The sequence below is a fragment of the Anopheles funestus genome, chromosome 2RL, assembly GCF_943734845.2.
Source record: "Anopheles funestus chromosome 2RL, idAnoFuneDA-416_04, whole genome shotgun sequence".
Taxonomy (NCBI): Eukaryota; Metazoa; Arthropoda; class Insecta; order Diptera; family Culicidae; genus Anopheles; species Anopheles funestus.
In genome coordinates this window covers 60,800,089-60,817,069 of record NC_064598.1, presented here as the reverse complement: position 1 = coordinate 60,817,069, position 16,981 = coordinate 60,800,089, and the positions used below count along the sequence as shown (strand labels likewise).

The 16,981-nt window shown below is 40.5% G+C and overlaps 3 protein-coding genes across 8 annotated transcripts in view; 1 reads left to right on the top strand and 2 right to left on the bottom strand.

The window, feature by feature from the left end:
- The window catches only part of LOC125761375 (tyrosine-protein phosphatase Lar), a 254,654-nt gene extending 252,206 nt beyond the window's left edge, over window positions 1-2,448 (bottom strand). The window contains exons 1-2 of one of the 3 annotated variants that reach the window (XM_049422438.1): window positions 1,415-2,448; window positions 1,031-1,316 (exon numbers count right to left, since the gene is read on the bottom strand). The gene's annotated coding sequence lies outside the window, so the exon portion shown is untranslated. The remainder of the gene's footprint in view (window positions 1-1,030; window positions 1,317-1,414) is intronic. The other 2 variants (XM_049422441.1, XM_049422439.1) reach the window with 2 other exon arrangements.
- Window positions 2,449-3,866: 1,418 nt separating this feature from the next.
- Window positions 3,867-10,994, bottom strand: LOC125766194 (uncharacterized). Of its 4 annotated transcripts, XM_049431920.1 has the most exons (12): window positions 10,705-10,994; window positions 10,607-10,640; window positions 8,301-8,923; window positions 8,049-8,136; window positions 7,571-7,742; window positions 7,312-7,483; window positions 7,026-7,178; window positions 6,669-6,755; window positions 6,205-6,575; window positions 6,053-6,130; window positions 5,574-5,886; window positions 3,867-5,504 (listed from the first exon to the last, which is right to left on the bottom strand). In XM_049431920.1, the coding sequence occupies exons 3-12, from the start codon at window positions 8,523-8,525 to the stop codon at window positions 5,190-5,192; spliced, it is 1,974 nt and encodes a 657-aa protein (XP_049287877.1). In that variant the 5' UTR covers window positions 8,526-8,923; window positions 10,607-10,640; window positions 10,705-10,994; the 3' UTR covers window positions 3,867-5,189. The 4 variants fall into 4 exon arrangements, with proteins under 4 accessions (XP_049287877.1, XP_049287876.1, XP_049287875.1 ...); XM_049431919.1 differs by lacking the exon at window positions 10,607-10,640 and having other exon boundaries at window positions 8,301-8,952; XM_049431918.1 differs by lacking the exon at window positions 10,607-10,640.
- Window positions 10,995-11,777: 783 nt separating this feature from the next.
- On the top strand, window positions 11,778-15,106 carry LOC125766193 (paramyosin-like). The gene is made up of 4 exons (XM_049431917.1): window positions 11,778-12,669; window positions 12,739-13,038; window positions 13,103-13,239; window positions 13,305-15,106. The coding sequence occupies exons 1-4, from the start codon at window positions 12,597-12,599 to the stop codon at window positions 13,446-13,448; spliced, it is 654 nt and encodes a 217-aa protein (XP_049287874.1). The 5' UTR covers window positions 11,778-12,596; the 3' UTR covers window positions 13,449-15,106.
- The last annotated feature ends 1,875 nt before the right edge of the window (window positions 15,107-16,981 follow it).

The window sequence follows — 16,981 nt, the reverse complement described above, 5'->3', positions numbered from 1 at the left end:
GAGATCGTTAAGCCAAGAAGAGCGAGAGAGAGAGAATTCAATGTGCACTTAAATAGTTGTTAGTTTTTGGTCAATATTATAGCGATTAATTTTAACGTTGTTGTTTACTGCATTGTATTCTTAAACATAAGAATTCACTAATAGAATAGAAACGTTTTAACAGTAGGATTTTTCAATTGATTAGATACATGTTTCAGTCAATGCTTGTATACTTTTAAGTGCTATTAAAAATGTTCTAGTTCAGTACAGAATGACCGCACCAGAGTGTAATGAATGAAGCGTTGCGGTACGCAACACTAACCGATGCGTGAGACGTTAGCTGAAGTGGAAACAAAACCAAAGCACAAGAAACTCCTTTGAAGTCCTTGGCAAGGACTGCAAAACTTCAAACGACCCCATGGAATGCTACTGTACCGAAGCAAACCAGAGACTCCAAAAGGGTATGCAGCTGAAGCGCGATGGTGCAATAAGTTTGCACGGTGCAGAGTGTTATATCGATTGCACACTTACTTTTCTTGTGGTGCTATCACCGATACTGAAATATTTAATTTCGTTTCATTAGGATATTGTAGCTATTTGCTTATTGCATTTCATGGTACATCGAATCCTTTTGTAAATTATTATTTTCTTCATATCATATAAACATCCTCGCTAGTAGTTTCTATTTTACACAAACCGAACACTTGTGAGTATTCAAACAACCTTTAGAATTGTTTTTAAGTACTGAAATAAATTTCCCGCATTAATGCGTCTGGAACATTCATCATTGCCAGGAGCATTAAATTACAATAGAAACACCATATCAACAGCTCACCATTATCTATGGTACGATTGTTTCTCATGCACCAATAGAAACATCACATTTATCGCTATTACTATGCTGTGCAATCCCTTCTGGGATTATGACAATCGAGTACGCGATGTTTTCGCGCAAATCGTAATCCTTCCGCGTACAATTGAAACGAGCGAAAATTTACATACAAAATCACCCCCAAGGGCCAGATACGTTTCAATGATAAATGACATTTACCTTTCACTTGTTGCTGATGTTATTTTTATTCGTGTATGGCGCTTTCGACGCGATACTACCGTAAGGGTAACGTTTGTTGAGTCGATTATTAAAGAGGATTTACTTCTTCGCGGTCAACTCGACACATTCGATTATCACTTTCGCACATGCTGCGTCTTGGGGGTAGCCAACTTATCACCGCACATACCACATAAAACACTGCACGTACTGCACAAACAACATCACTTTAGCTCCTTACAGATAGGGCTACACAATCACCATTACACACCCACACTAATCCGTAATACTGATCAAAACAAAGCTAATGATTATTGATGAATGCGCAGTGCTTCGGATTTGTTAAAGCTTACGATTTAAAACGATTAAATATTGTTAATTAATTACCAAACGTATCACTCTCCGAAACATTAGATATAGCTCCTTTTTCCGATATTACAAATAAAAAAAAACCAAAACATACAAACAGTAGAAACAAAACTCCCCGCAAAACCTAACAAGCTAAAGGATATTAAGTAATTTTTAAACTAGCACCATTTGCTTCAACACATAGCCTCAATTTAGTACCATCGCTCCGTCGGGAGTTGCTGTTTCCACTCACAGGACGATATCGCTGTCAGTCGGTAGAACGGGCACTACAAGATGATGGCATCGATCGATCGATAGCAGACGCATTGGCTGTAGAATAACGACTCAACGACCAATAGACATGCTACAGCCCGACCCAGATCGGTACTGCCAGTTTATCAGCTGTTGTTGACTGCACTGGCTTTATATAACAGGAAACGATTGCTCGGAAAAAGCACCAACTATCAGGTTCACAATTATTAACAAACTAACTGTTTCCTCCGCAACTTAACACAAGTTTGGAGGATAACTGCTTTGAAGCTTCATTCTTTTTTTCTTTGCACTAAAGATAATAAAGATTCTCACAACAAATGTTAGCACTCTGGAGCAGTCGAGTAGCTTCAGCTGAAATACGTAAGCTCGGGAAAATTGTACAATCTTTCCGAATGCCGCTTACTGACTGAGACCAGTTGTCATCGTGCAATATAGATCGTGCCAAAAAAGGACATCGTTCGTATGAGAAACGAGGAGAGCTTTTAGAGAGAATTGGTTTGATGGAGAATCGTGAGAGTTGGAAAATGGCGTAAAGGTAATGGGAAATACGTAGGAGAAAATGCTCAGAACAGTCAATAGCACACAGCAGCGATGCGTACTACAGATTTGTTGATACAAAAGCCACGTGGCTTTCGGGGATGTGTTGGTAAGAGTTTACTTATTCATCATTACGAACCATGATATTCCAAATAACCAAATATGTTACATATGCATGATTCTATCGTTCAGTAGGCAAGGTATGGTCAACAAAAGATGAAAGCAACTGTTTTGTCATATTTTATATTTCATCACCGTACGGAAGTACCAGATACGGAAGACTAATGACAATTACAAAATACAATGAAGGCGTTTAATATTCATTGTTAATTCGTAGCGTTAACTTATTTTAAATATTAGTTAAATGTTATAACATATCCTAAAGAAGATATGTTGGGTGCTTAAAAAAGGTATCTTGAAATCTTAATTCTGAAATGTATTTTCTTCTATATAAATTTAAACCGTCGTGCTTCTTCAATCACAGCAGCTTTGCTTTATATTATGTTATTTACATAGCGTCTTGTATGAAAATTGTTCATTGAATGTAGTTAACATCGCCATGCAAACAGGCTGTGTGGGGATGTAGATACAGTGCATTGCCGACTGGTGTGGTGGGTATTCCTGTGGGGATAGCCGTTGTCGAACATAGTAGCCACGTGTTGAATGTACCCATAAAGCCTATCCGTGAGATGATTACAGCACTTACTCCCGCTCGTAAGAGGTAAAGGTTCAACGTCAAATAATCGTAAGTAAGGGTCTCTGTAGCACTCCCAGTCGGGTTTATAATGTGACCAACGGTTGAGAAATTATTGTTGGTATAATCTTGCAATATGCTAACATATCCTTGAGAATTTTTATTTTTCCTTCAATTGCATATGTCAATCGAAGGCTGAGATTAGTATGTTACACTAGTTTGAATTACAGTAAAATTTAATTACAGTAAAAATCCAATGGAGACTCTATTGTGTATGGAAGAACGATCAAGATGAGCAAACCATTAATGGTGATAGAAAGATAAATGATGAAAAATAGTGTATCAAAATACAAAGAAATAGTAACTTACTTACTTGGGACGACCCAATATAGTAGATATCACCGATCTATACGACAGGATCTGCAATAAAATTCCAACCAAACTTTACCTCTTTACGAAGCATTGAGTATCTCTCTACAACTGATCGAAACCAAAGAATGTCACAAATGGCAGACCTTTTTGGGTTGTAATTCCACAAAAGAAATATCTGTTTGCATATCAGGCGTTACAACGCCGTCTTCTACTCTTATTCCTGCTACCCCTAACGATGTGAATACTGGAACCTGTCGAGTTAAATTCGATAATGGATAATAAGTACATCTTACAAGTACATTGTTACAAGGTCCTTCTAAATATTTTAGCATCGCGTGCGGTTCAGTGAATTTCGTCAGCTTTAGACAGTGACAATGTGTAAGAGGCGTATATGAGTATTGAAAATATATAAAGTGTACATCCTACAATACTGAGACTATATAACGGTCAACTCACCATTTCAGTAGCTTTGCAGTACTCTTATTGGTATACTGTCTGGTCAAGATGGTGAATTGACTTTCAAAGCACTACAAAATCAAATATCTGCTGTCAAACAGGGATTTCCATGTTCCATGTACTTCTTTAAACTATTCATAAAAAAAACTCGTATGGAAATGTTTTGTAAAATATTTCCGTTTTCCTTTCTTTATTATATCCCGTTACATTCCCTTCCCACCCGTTTGATTTGCTCTCTTCGCTCCTGTTGCGGTCCATGATTTCAATCCATCAATCGCCATGAGTATGATAAATATTTTGCTGTGTTAATTAAAATCTGGTACAGAGAAACCGCACCTAAGAACGCGCCCGGCATGTCGAATAATTACACTGAATTGTACATATGGCTATTATAATGGGCTTACAAAAAAGTCGCAACGAAACGCAACGAATTGGAACGCATCAACGCTTATGAATGTGTGACACACTGTCTGCTATCTGCTATCAAAAGCTGCATAGTTTTTATAGGTCCTCTTCGCGTAGAATAGATATTGAAGCGTTTAACTCTACTGAACTTTTGCATCTCGTTGATTCCATCTGTTTGAAACTATACGTTACTTAAATGACCATTCATTGTCTTGTGCGTCTAAACAATGCGCTTATGTATTCTCGGTAGGTATAGAAAAGAAATAGTAATACGTGTGTTGAATTCCTTCCTTTATCTGATATGCGATGTTCTAAGACTCTGTCGCTGCGTTTAATTATCGATTATCGCCATTACTTTTGCTGCTAGTAGCTCTTACCACTGTTCTACGATCTGATAGCACTAATAGCAGGTGTGCTGGATGATCTTAGCGTACGATCAATCCGAATCGGTGAATGGTGACGAATGGAAGAATTAGAAACGTTGTTGCTGCCCCTATGCTGCGTTACTGTTTGGCTGCTAATTTCGCTTCACTTTGCGGCAGCTAGTTCGGATTAGGTCGTACAACCAGAACAGAGTACACGCGTTCTGTTACGTGATTCGAAACTTATGCTAGCTAACTGACACATTATGTCTGTAAATGACTAGTTGGAAAAAAACATCTAAAGAACAGTTAAAGTGTTTGTTGTTGAGTATTCATTAGAAGCTTGTTAATAATATTTGAATATTCTTCAGCTCGATTTCACAAATGATCAAATAAATTCAGTAACCGAACAGATTGCGATGGTTCTTTAGTGTAAAAAGCTAAGAAGGTCAAAAATAAATTTGTTTTCTGCGTTGCTATTTCTATCAACAAATAGACCTTGGCGATATAATTCGTAGATTTAAATTATCCTTATCCAACCTCTCGATTTTCGTGAACGAATGTGCCCATGATTTAATGTTTTGTTGTAAAACAGTTAGTTACCTCTGGCTTCCTTCTGTAGCTAGCTTTTGGAAACTGTTGCAAGCAGACATAAAATGGCGGAATGAAAAACATATGAATTTTACTTCCATGCGTGTCACGCACTTGTTCCTCATCAACGTGTCTTGAGGATCACTTCTATCGGAACCGTTGCAGGTCCTTGCGATGCATCACTGGCCCCATTCGGTTTACTTGTTTCAGTTACTTTCCTATCACCTTCCGGCTTCAGTGGGATTCGTATTTTGAGCTCCTTCTTGCGTGTTGGTGGGGGGTTCGTCGGTGCCCTTGGGATGTCCGGTAGGCTGCAGGTTTCTTTCAGATAGTTGTATACAGTTCCGACCCGGTCCAGCAAACGCTTCGAATAGCGATGTGCAGTGCGATCTACTAATGACGGCGTTTTGATGCAATCGTCTCCACCGAATTCACACACCTAAAGAACACAAGAAGCAAGTTTAGCACATTTTACCTTTACGAGTTTAGCTACCGTTTGTGCACTTACTCGATAATGATGCAAGATAGCTGCATCTGCCGGCACGTTCAAGGAACCTCGACCAGGGCAGAACTCCCACACGAAATGATTCCCCGCCTCGATGACGGCTTCCGGTTTGCAGATGTACTTGGAGCGCTGCTTCTGTGGATGTAGCTTCGATCTTCGGCGTGTCTTCCGCTGTGTAGTAAGAGCGGCCCTTAGATTTGTCTGTCTATCCGATCCCTTGTACAGGAGCTCATCGTCGGCAAATTGTAGATAGAAAAATGCATTCTGAAAAGAGTAAGCTCCCGTGTTGCGGTTGTTGATGCGCTTCGACAACCATCTATACCGACCGCCGTGGACGCCCGTGTAGCGAAACGAGAAGAAAGAAAACAAAACACATAATTATTGTTATAAGCAGCATCTCAAGTATCGCGCTAATGACGCCCTGCTCCGAAGCACTTCTTCAAAAGGCGGATGGAGTGCGCATACTTCGTCCGGCCACTTACGTGATGAGATCGATCAAAGTGTCATTGTGGTGCGGTATGATAAACTCGTCCAAGTCAATCAAAGCAACATGTGAGTATCTGCAAAAAGCGAAACAAGGTTTTCATCCGCAATGTGTTCCAGGACCGGGAAAACACGTAGCCCCGACACATACCTGTACATACTGCGATACAGGCAGTCATTGAGCGAAGCGAACAGCCCCTCGGTACGTATTTCCTTTTGCGAGCGCATCCTTAAATTCCATGGCAAAATATTTACAGTGATTTTTGGCTTTAGTAGTGCAGTATTGTCTTCATTGTATTTAGTAGGCATACGATAGGGAGCATCGGTCGTATCGAGCGATGAGCTGTTGGGAGCCTTTGGCGGGCTAGCGTCTTCATACGGTGCGATGTGCTGTGGCAAATCGCCGTTTACGTAGTGCTGTAACACACAGGACGCTTTCGGTCCAATTGTGTGATTGTAAAAGGTAAAATGACTTACACCTAGTAAGTTATTGAGTTCAAGAAACTCTAGCAAATACAGCGCCTGCAATATGGAAATGAAACAGAGGGTATGGTAAAATTAATCCGTTGAAAGCAAATCTCTCTCTGCAAAGTCATTCTTGTTGAACGGTTTTACCTGATCATAGTTGAAGTGTAAGGGCTTCACACACACTCCGATGCTGTTGGGTATGTTGCTAAATGTACGATTCGTAAAATCCGGATCCTAGATAGTGATTTCGGATAGAAAAGAATATAGTTTTATTCAAAAGTAATAGCAAAACGGTATATCTACTGTATGTCTAATGTCTCAAACAATCCATATTGTTAATAAGTTTTTCTTTAATATTCTAATAAATCCGTTACACACAAAAATAATCCTAAACCGGTACAGAATAAATGAAAAATAACTAACAACTCGTAATTTAAAAAAGAGACATTTTAGAAAGAATATAATTAGACATCGTACGGCATCTTCACGAAAAACCACACTTACGTTGTCAGTGTTCCGCAGCATAAGTACATTACCCGGCGCCGCTCTTATCTTGCTAACCACGCTCACTGCATGTGGAATTTCTGGGTAAGGTCCTCGTATGGGACACAGGATAAAACAGGCGCTATACTTCAGATTCCAGTTCTCACGGATGATCTACATCGCAAGCGATTTAAGAAAACGACACACAAAACAGACAAATGTTCCCCACAAGCAAAAAAAAAAAGAATGAAACCCCATTATTCGTTGCCAAGTCACCGACGCACTGCAAAAACATCCAGAGACTCACCTTCACCCGTGCCATCACCGATGCCGATCGATATTTCGTACTGTTCACCCCAGTTTGGTACCAAAACCGGCACCACACTTTTTCCGGGCCACGCGTTTTGGTGGCCCCGATAACACGCACCAGCTTACCGTCGCGTCGATCGTAGAATGCGGAAAACACGAAAAACTTGTACCTGTCAGAATGGATAATGTCCGGGTGAGACTGGGTGAACCACTACAGTGCGCTAGCACGCAAATGCATTTCCATCCAATGCAATTACCTGGTACCGTTGACTATCTCCCACGAGCCGTCCGTTGGTTTCATGTCGGCCGGAAAGCGGGGCAACGTTTGCTCGATCTTTGACGGCAACATCTGGCCCCAAGGCACAACGGGTGGATTCCGCGGCTCGGTCGAATCTGTTAGCACGGATATGCCAATAGAGTTTTTCAGATCTTCGAAGTTGATAGGAGAAAAGTACAACCATTCACAAATGGGAATATCTACGCAGCTATTACACGGTGAGAGTACGAGATGTGCAGGGCCAACCAAGAGCAAGCTGTTTTAGCTTCGCTAACATGCGATAAAAGAACTAGGAGTTGGGTAGTACGAACTTATAAGGTTGTATGATTGAAAAAAATAAATCATTTAAGACCAACCGAGTTGAGAAAGAAATTTGTAACAACAGTTCTATAAAGGATTCTTACAAATCAGAAACTAAAACTTTCCCTAGAGTCAAGCCTGAGCGCTAAGCGTCATACCTTTTTGATTCTTCAGAATGTTCTTCACTGCTGTGCCGCCGTATTTGGTTTCCCGCACGAAGATTCCCGTATCGTCCAGATAGTCGTCCTGTGGAACATATGCACCATAATCCCAGAAACCGATACGAACGAGCATCGAGAAGCAATGGGTTAGTGTCGATTGTTTCCTCTACTACCGGCTCATTTAGTTCGGTTCGTTCACTATCTTATTACGCCTTCCCACGCTTGCGGAATAATTTAGCGTCAGCTTACCTTCACATCGTCATAGTCCGGAACGGATTCACCAAACCGGCCGCCATTGCTGCCGTGCCGTACGATGATGCTCCCTGCCCGGCCCCGATCGTCAATCATCAGAACCTCCGTCAGAATGATGAGCCCGAAGACGGCGAAGAACGCCACGACAATCAGGAAGCTCATGCCCGCCCGCTCCCGTGCACCCCAGGATGTTTTCTTGATGCGCTTTGTACGGGAAGACATGGCTGCTGGTTGCTATCACCCTTTGCGCCGGATGGATTTTCCTTGCTTGTGTCTGATGTCTAAGGTGGTATCTAAGAAACCGGACCACCGTCCGCAGTGATGGTGGCTCAGCGTGGAATGATGCGGAAACCGGGGGGAATCCGAGGGCTCAATCAATGACGGCCGTGTGTGGAACGAGTCCTCCGATAGTGAACTCACGGTTGTATGCACCCACACCAACACACACACATACACAGCGACACATCGAAGGATGAGGTCTCGTTAGCGGTGAGTTGGCGGAGGAGCGGGGCGGAAAGACGTTTGGCGTGCGGTGTGGTTTTTTATCCCTTCAACACGGTAGTCCACTTCCATCTGCTGCTTTGCGGCATTGTGGTTGACATCTAGCTCGTAGTTCGTGGCTGTACAATATGCGGAAAAGGATACGTTCCTGTATACATACATATGCATTAACAGAAGCTACATTGCATTCATGAGTCGTCGGTGCAACCGACGGGCTGCACTTGCAAGCCTCCTGCAAACACTTGCAAGATAATGCTCATCGCAAATAACGACAAGGACATGCACACACACACACGCGCGCGCGGCTGTACCGGCCCATTGGTAACCGGTTCGTGTTGCGGGCGTCCAACCAAAGGCCATCCGTTGCAGCCACACTGCTGCTGATGCGATGATAATAATAGAGTGCGAAGGAAAATGCACAGCGCCCGGTTGTTGGAAGGCTCGTAAAATTTTAAACATCATGTGCTGTGTGCAACGAAAGTTTGTGGAGGATAACTTAAAGACGCTATCGAGGATGCATGCAATCGGTGGAAAAGAAATCTTTTTTGATTTGATAATGAATCTTTGAGCACATTTACGTTATGCAATTGGATGTACGTAAGGTTATATTCGACAATAAGATTATACCAACATTTTTATCTTATTGTCTCTTTTGTCTCTTTACGAAGTTATTGCTTTGTGTATGATACAAACAAGATTATACAGCTTTTAACCAATCGGCAAGGACTCATGTTTTAAGTAACAATATAATCGAAAAAAAGCAAAAGAAACCTGTTTTTTGTAGCTTTAAATATCATTCACCGATTCTCGTATAACTCCTCGTATAATCGCTAAAATTATTAGTTTATCCAACCTCGCTTTTATCTATAAAAAATATCCATCTTCGTTTGCCCAAAAACTGTACACAGGCACAGTGTGGCCCAGGCTGCTTATCGTGCGTAGTACGGACAAGGATCGATAAATATTTACCATGCGGAAACCTCAGTCTCCCCCGGGGCAATCGTTAATGTTCGTTTGCATATGAAATGTTCAGGAACTTCTCATCCTACGTATGCTAGAATAGATTTCAAACTTTCGAACTCGTTGCGAGTGCTCAATTTATGGGCACGTTCGTGTTATCCCTTCTTCCTAGAGAGCACCTCCAATGCGTTTAGGATAGCGTTATGCCAGACTTTGGTTAAGATGGGCTTGCCCAGTATGCGCTGGCTATTCCGGCTGACACTCATCAATAAAGTCTCTAACATATTACCGCTGCTTAGCCACAATAGCTTCGATAGTTTAGGGGGTTTTTTGCAGCTGTCGAAAAAGAAAAAGGATCTGGCTTTAGTTCAATCTTGGCCACGCTGTTACCAGTATGTCCCTATTGAGCGAGCCTGGCCATTTTGAAGAGCAAAAATGTGCCGAACAAAAACTGCTTGACAAGGGTGTGTATTTAATGAAACCCATGACCACGATGGATGTCAAGGATCATCCGTTTGCTCATTTCCATGCAAACGAATGGTATCGTAGCGCGACGCTCCGAGCAATTGTGTTTTTCCCACGAGGAAATGTAGGTCACGGTTGGGTTGTTGTTTTCACTGTGTGAACACTTAGAAATGACCGGCTGTAATGCAAACTGTTGCCATAAGGAAAATTCGTTTTTACAGATCATTCCTTCGCAAAACTTAAAAAGGATATTACACTGAATACCATTTCCTTTTCCAACCAACTGTGTAAGGAATGTACAAGAATTGTAATGCGTTGATGAGGAAATGAAAGAATCATTTTTATATTGTTTAGCAAATCGCAAAGAAGGGACTTACTCTGGCAATTACCAAGACAAAATTCCATAAAGTGCTATGCCGGTTATGACACAACTTGAGTTAGAATGCATTGGTACGTGAACGAAAACACTACTTACTGTAACCGTGTTAGTCTGGAATATTGGTTCACGTAACCTCCGGTAATGCTATCACCATCACTCGTTTTTGCAGCTGCTATTTAGTAGTTCAGCTAATATTTCACTTTTCCCACACAATTCATTTCGTTCCACAGCACACGTTTGTCGTTAGCCGATGCGTAAAATTTCACTCTGACACAAAACTTCTCAATTTGATTGCACTTTTAATTTCCGCCCAGCAAGAAATATTGTACCTCTGCATTTCTCTTAGCTTTCTAGCGACGACACTTGGGTAATTCACCACACAAACACTATGAATATCTTTTCAGCGGAACGCTCGTTTCACTAAAGTCGGGGTGGAACCATCCCTAGACGGCCATTTTTAGTGGCAAAATATCTAGCATTGTTTTGACGAGCAGCGTAGAGACGGAACACGGACACCGGACTGACGAAAACTAGTTCTGTTTTCCCTGCACTGTTACGCCAGTCTGGGTGCGTGTTGGTGTGTGACATAACGATACTACATATTTTGTGCACCCACACCAAAGCGCAACCAGTTTTATCCTGTGATTGAAAACGGGGGAAAAAGGATAGCACAAGTTAATCACCAGGCAGGTTTTCACCATTTTCCAGTTACACCACTCCTTGTGTTGGATGCAATACTTAATTTTTGTGGTAATCACGGGTGCTGTGTGTCCTTTTTATAAGAATGCGAAGGATCATTTCAACACGTGCCATTTGTCATTGTGAGCAGGATGGCAGGTGGTATGTTTATGTTCCACTGCGCATGTGCTCCGGCAGTTATTACAAAGAAATTACTAATACTTTTACACCGAATTGACAGCGTATATACTTTGAACAATGAAGTCGGCAATTGTCAGATTTACGAAACACCAAATAACAAGCCAATTTCACAATAGAAGTGTTTTTGTTCATTAATAATTTACAACAATTGATGCATATGTTTACCCGCTATTAGTGTTTTATGTCCTACATACTTCCCGAAATCATGGTTCCTTTTAGTAGTTTCATTTATTCTTCAACCTGCTCTAACCGGACCAGTTTTCGATTGTGTTCGATCGATCATAGTGTTTGAAACACATTTTAAAGTAATGCGTGAATGAATTTTTTGTTAAGCACAGTAAAGAAGCTGGCAAACGTATTAAAAACAATACACGAAGGCCTATCTACTGAATGACCAGAGTTAAATATTATTGTCTGACAATAGCTGGTTTAAATAATTTGTGAAGTAAATGTATAATTCAAGATAAAAGTGATTGCAAAACCACACAAACGAAAGCTTATTAATCGTGGTGGAAAAACATGTGTAGCAGAATGTTGAAATTGCTCCACATGTTCGACACCTATGTTTTGTGAAATGTTTCAACTCTCAGTTCGTCTATCTGTCCCTAGGTGGCGCTCTACTGAAACGCAGTGAAATAACCCCTAATGGGTTTGATGCCTTTGAAATCGTACTAATATTTTTAACACAGTGTGGTATGCTGTTGAAGTCAAACGAAATATCTGTTTTATTAACACCTGAACATAAACAATTACGGCAAGAAAAAAAAGTTCATGCATGACTTTTACATTTATGTTCAATAGAAAGAAACCCAAGGACCAATAAAATATAATCCTGCTCTTTTAAATTGTTTATAAACCAACCCCTACAAAAAACATCCAAGACGCTTGATAATTCACAACCAGTTAAAACCCTGCATTCGTAGAAAAAAAACATCATACTCAAATGTGCATACACTGACAATAGAATGTATGCCATGCCCTGAATCAAAATAATCTTATCAATAAATCTTATGCTCAGAGCCGATATTTTGATAAACGCTTAAAGCGTACAAACACGTTTGTGAAATTGCTATTCGCTAGTGATAGAAACAGTTCACTGGTGACTAGTCATGGACAAGTACGAGGAGAACATTTTACGGTTAAACAAAAAAATTCGTGATTTAAATACTCAACTAGACACTTGTGGGTGTAACAAGCTACCTTCCTAAAAGTTTAAAACGTAAAACAATTTTAATGTTGGTCTACTTTCAGTGGATACAAAGAATCGTAAGCTGCAACAAGAGAACTGTGTGCTCGTGGAGGATGTTGCTAACTTCCGGGTACAGTATGCGCTAGCCGAGGAGGGACGTCTGCGATGCAAGACGGTACTAGAAAAGGAAATCACTCGAAATGCTGAGCAGTACGAAGCGCATGTCTTGCTCAAAAAACGTTACAACGATCTTATTCATGAATATGTTGCGCAAAACCAGAAGCTGAAAGCCTACGAGCAAAGCGCTAAGGAAGCGAAACAATCACGAGCGAAAAGGAAACAAGTTCCAGTGGAAATTATTGGTATGTGCCTTCGAGTGAAGGAAACTGTAGATAAGCATGTGAGCGTTAATTCCTTTATTCTTAGGAAACCTCTCTGACATTGGCAAGCCTAAAGCCATGGCCGACAAAGTAACGTCTCTCGAACACCGGTGCAGTGTTTTGGAAAAGGAACTTTACAAAGCCTTTGCCACAATTGATGATTTAGAATTCGAGCTTGAATCGGTAATGTTCAATATGCTTGTGTCGATTTTCTTATTTTAACGCATGTTTATGCTATTTTCTTCTAGATCGATCATCTTGAAGCAACCAATGAACGGTTGGAGCGCCAGGTCAAAAATTTGAAAGCTCAGTTGGATCTCTGCCATTGTGAGCCAATGACACCTGATAGTGCTAACAGTGTGCCCTCATCCTTGAATCAAGCTACATTGTAAGCAGCTTCACTTAAATATACCGTCTTAGGGCGTACAACTCAATGCTCAGCTTGGGTTTTATATCACTAATCAAAATTTATTGTATTTCTGTTTCTACTAAAAGCTATCCATTTGAGAGTGTACAACCCTCCCAACAAAGCCCAACCGAAGAAGGATCTGAGGTAAGCGAAGGCCCCTCCTTTGATACCGATTGAAAACTAAATCCATTCGCCAATTCGGCTCCAGCGGGGCCCAGATTCTACGCCCATACGGGTCCGACCACGGACATTTTACAATGCCTACGGCAATCACAATCGCGCTCGAGAAGGACATCTAAAATATGGCCCCGATCAATTCATTAACTATCTTCGAACGGTCAACCGCCAGGCTGGCTTCGTCTCCGTAGGCTATGCTGAACTCATTTGCTTGCAATTCTTCCCGGCCAATTTTCTTAGACCATATTTCGGCGTACATTGCCATATTTCGGCAATCCGACATCCTTGTCGTTTCGCTCACCCGCGATCCCGTGAAGGTATACGCCAATCTACCGGCGCTTTATCGGCACTTAAACGAATTGTTCCAATTTTGAACTGCGAACTATAATGCACGAATAAAAAAAACCCAAAGTTCCTTACCCACAGCCACGCAGGTCGCCACGGGTGTCCACCGCTGAACACCCCGTTAGTGAGAGCTTTTCAAGGCTGAACGCAACTGAAGAAATGTTCGACAAGGCAAAGAAAGGGGTCGCAAAAATGGAGGCTGTTTTAAAAAACGAACGAAACCGTCCAAGTCTACGTGCCTGTCTTGTCGGTCTTTCGTATCAAATGAAAAAAAAATATTTAAAAAGCCACGTCGGCACAATCTTGTACTGACAGATAGGTGCTCCCGGAGAGTAAATAGTTCGCGAAATGACTTCGCCACCGAGGTCGCCATAGCGATCATACTTCAGGACCACGTTACGGTAGACGCAAACAGTAACACAATCGCGGACATTCGTTCGAGTCTACGCACAACTATTTTATGGATGGCAAAGTTAATAGACCTCGATTGCATTGCACTAAACAGACAGATTGAGTAATTTTATTACATTATTTAGTTAAGTAGAATAATGTTTATGCATAAAAACAAAATCAACAATAATGAAAATATAACAACACTAATGGATAACTCCATTCCATAAACTTTTCAAACCACCTTTTCATTTGCTGATATATTTCGCGAGACAGGTAAATGAACCAATTACTAGGAGCTCACCAATAATCATTCAACATCGGCATGCTTTCGCTCGCACTACGTTCTCTCCAGGCTGTTACTGGCTGCATGTGGGTGACTGGTGACCTCTTTCACAAACTGCGCCTCGCATATGCCCGCGAGGGTACCTCAACAACAAAGCTGATCGAATCTGGTAGATTACAGCTCCATTTTTCACGGTCGAGGACTCGTTCGAATATCGTGCTGGTGTTGCTGTTACATCATTCGACCACCGATGTTGAAGCGAAATGGTATACTAGCAATATGCCATTTGTCCTCTATGTTTGGCGTTTCGCATGTTCGTTGTTATTTTTTTTTGGAGTAAATCTAAATTTAATTATTGCAAAAATAGATTCCTTGATAAACTGTAGGAATTGGAAATGACTATATTAATAAAGCATTACAATTTTACTTGCTCTGGTGCGATTTGTCTGAGGACATAAAAAATTGGCCCAACTGAAGTTTTGAATTAAAATAGGAATATATCAACTTATGTTTAAACGCTACAATAACGATCAAACAACTTTTTATTTTCTGCATATTTTGTAATAAATTGTCCAAACCGTACTTAAAAAAGTATTACTCAAAAATGTTCACACAAGTTACGCGTCAAAAATACTTCACGTTGAGGCATGAAGCAAAGTCAAGTTCACGGTTTCTTGTTCACCAAATCTTCCTCGCGCCGACGCTTCTTCAGTTTAACTTTAATCTCCATTCATTTATGCAACAGTAGTAGTGGAACTGGTTTGGTCAGGAATAGCCATACACTGAACGATGTATGAAGTTGTAAAATGTTCACAAATTGATTAATATAAATTTATCGCTGTGAATTACCAATTGTCATCAGTATCACCATCACAATCCACAGTCAATAAAATGTACGGTAAATACCTATTCATTTTTTACAGATGCACTTTAATTTGTGTCGAAAATAAAAGACCTGAATGCTGTAGATAAAAGACTAGCAAATTAGCAAGATTTGACAATGCATACAACATCTCTAGATCATTAAATCTTTACCTTAATTCACAAATTATTCACGGGTGAGAGAACGTATTAAATATGGTCTAAAGTTAGAGGTATTTAGTGAATTAATCAGTTATTTTAAGTCAATGAAGTCAATTTATGTTAATAAATGTTTTAATTTTTATAACCTGATGATACCACTGTTTTCAAATATCAATGATGAACACAAAATAATAACTAGACCATCGAGTTTTGCGATCGGTTTTCATATTTTTATCAAAAGAAAAGAAAATTGCTACTTAAAGATTATTCAAGAATCAAAACGCAAAGGCCTTAAGAGCGTAACGCGAGAGTTCAGATTGTATTGTATTGTATGATCCCTGTACCAATAATTGTCTTTGTCGAGCGGTAGATAATCCCAAAATTGTTGTTTTTTTACTGACTAACAGTCACCAACAGTATCAATCGATTCTCTCATATCAGCAATTGAATAGATATAGCAACTTCAAAAGTAGGCGCACTCGCACAAGCTTGTTCATCAATCTAGGGAAATACGTTTATAATATCATGTAAAACCAAATTGGCATAACGATGACTGTATCCGAAAATCTGAATTATGAACATATCATTACAAAAATAATTACGTCAACCAAACAACGAAAATGTACATGTTACAGCACTGTCACGCTCTTCGTAAATTATGAATGAACGAAATAAGACATTAAATCAAGGTCAATCTGTTGATGAGATGTTGTATAAGATCCTCGGCCGTTGTGTGCAAAAATCTGTCCCCAACTGTACGCTGAACCCAGTTGAACGAACTTTTCTACACGATCATAGATCGTAGATTGATCATTGCGATCATTTGGGTCGGTTTGCATCGTTTACGATTGCAGCGCACCGTTATAAACGCCGTGTCGCGAGATGTCAATCAACCATCGTTGCATGCGTCGCGTAGCAGTACGGTTAGAGGAGATGGCATGGGGGATGGGGTAAGATTGAAAAATTTAAAGAACGCATTTCCCGCTCTCCTTTTTGAACCCACCATTCACAAATATCGATGTAGCCGTACCGTTGCATAATGCCAGCAACACCAGCTACCATCGGTTGACCCTTTTCCAACGACCACCTATGATCGATGGTAAAATCAATATGACGGTATGATCGTCTGTTTACTTAACATACATGCCATAACCAAGCTGTGTGTTTAACTGAAAAGTCATAAGATCTGTAAAAGGAGGGTGAATGTAAGATTCGTGTTTGTGCTGATCGATGAGCATAAAATATTTAAAGTGGAACTTTATCAGTTTCCAGCACTCATGGAACTAATTATAGTT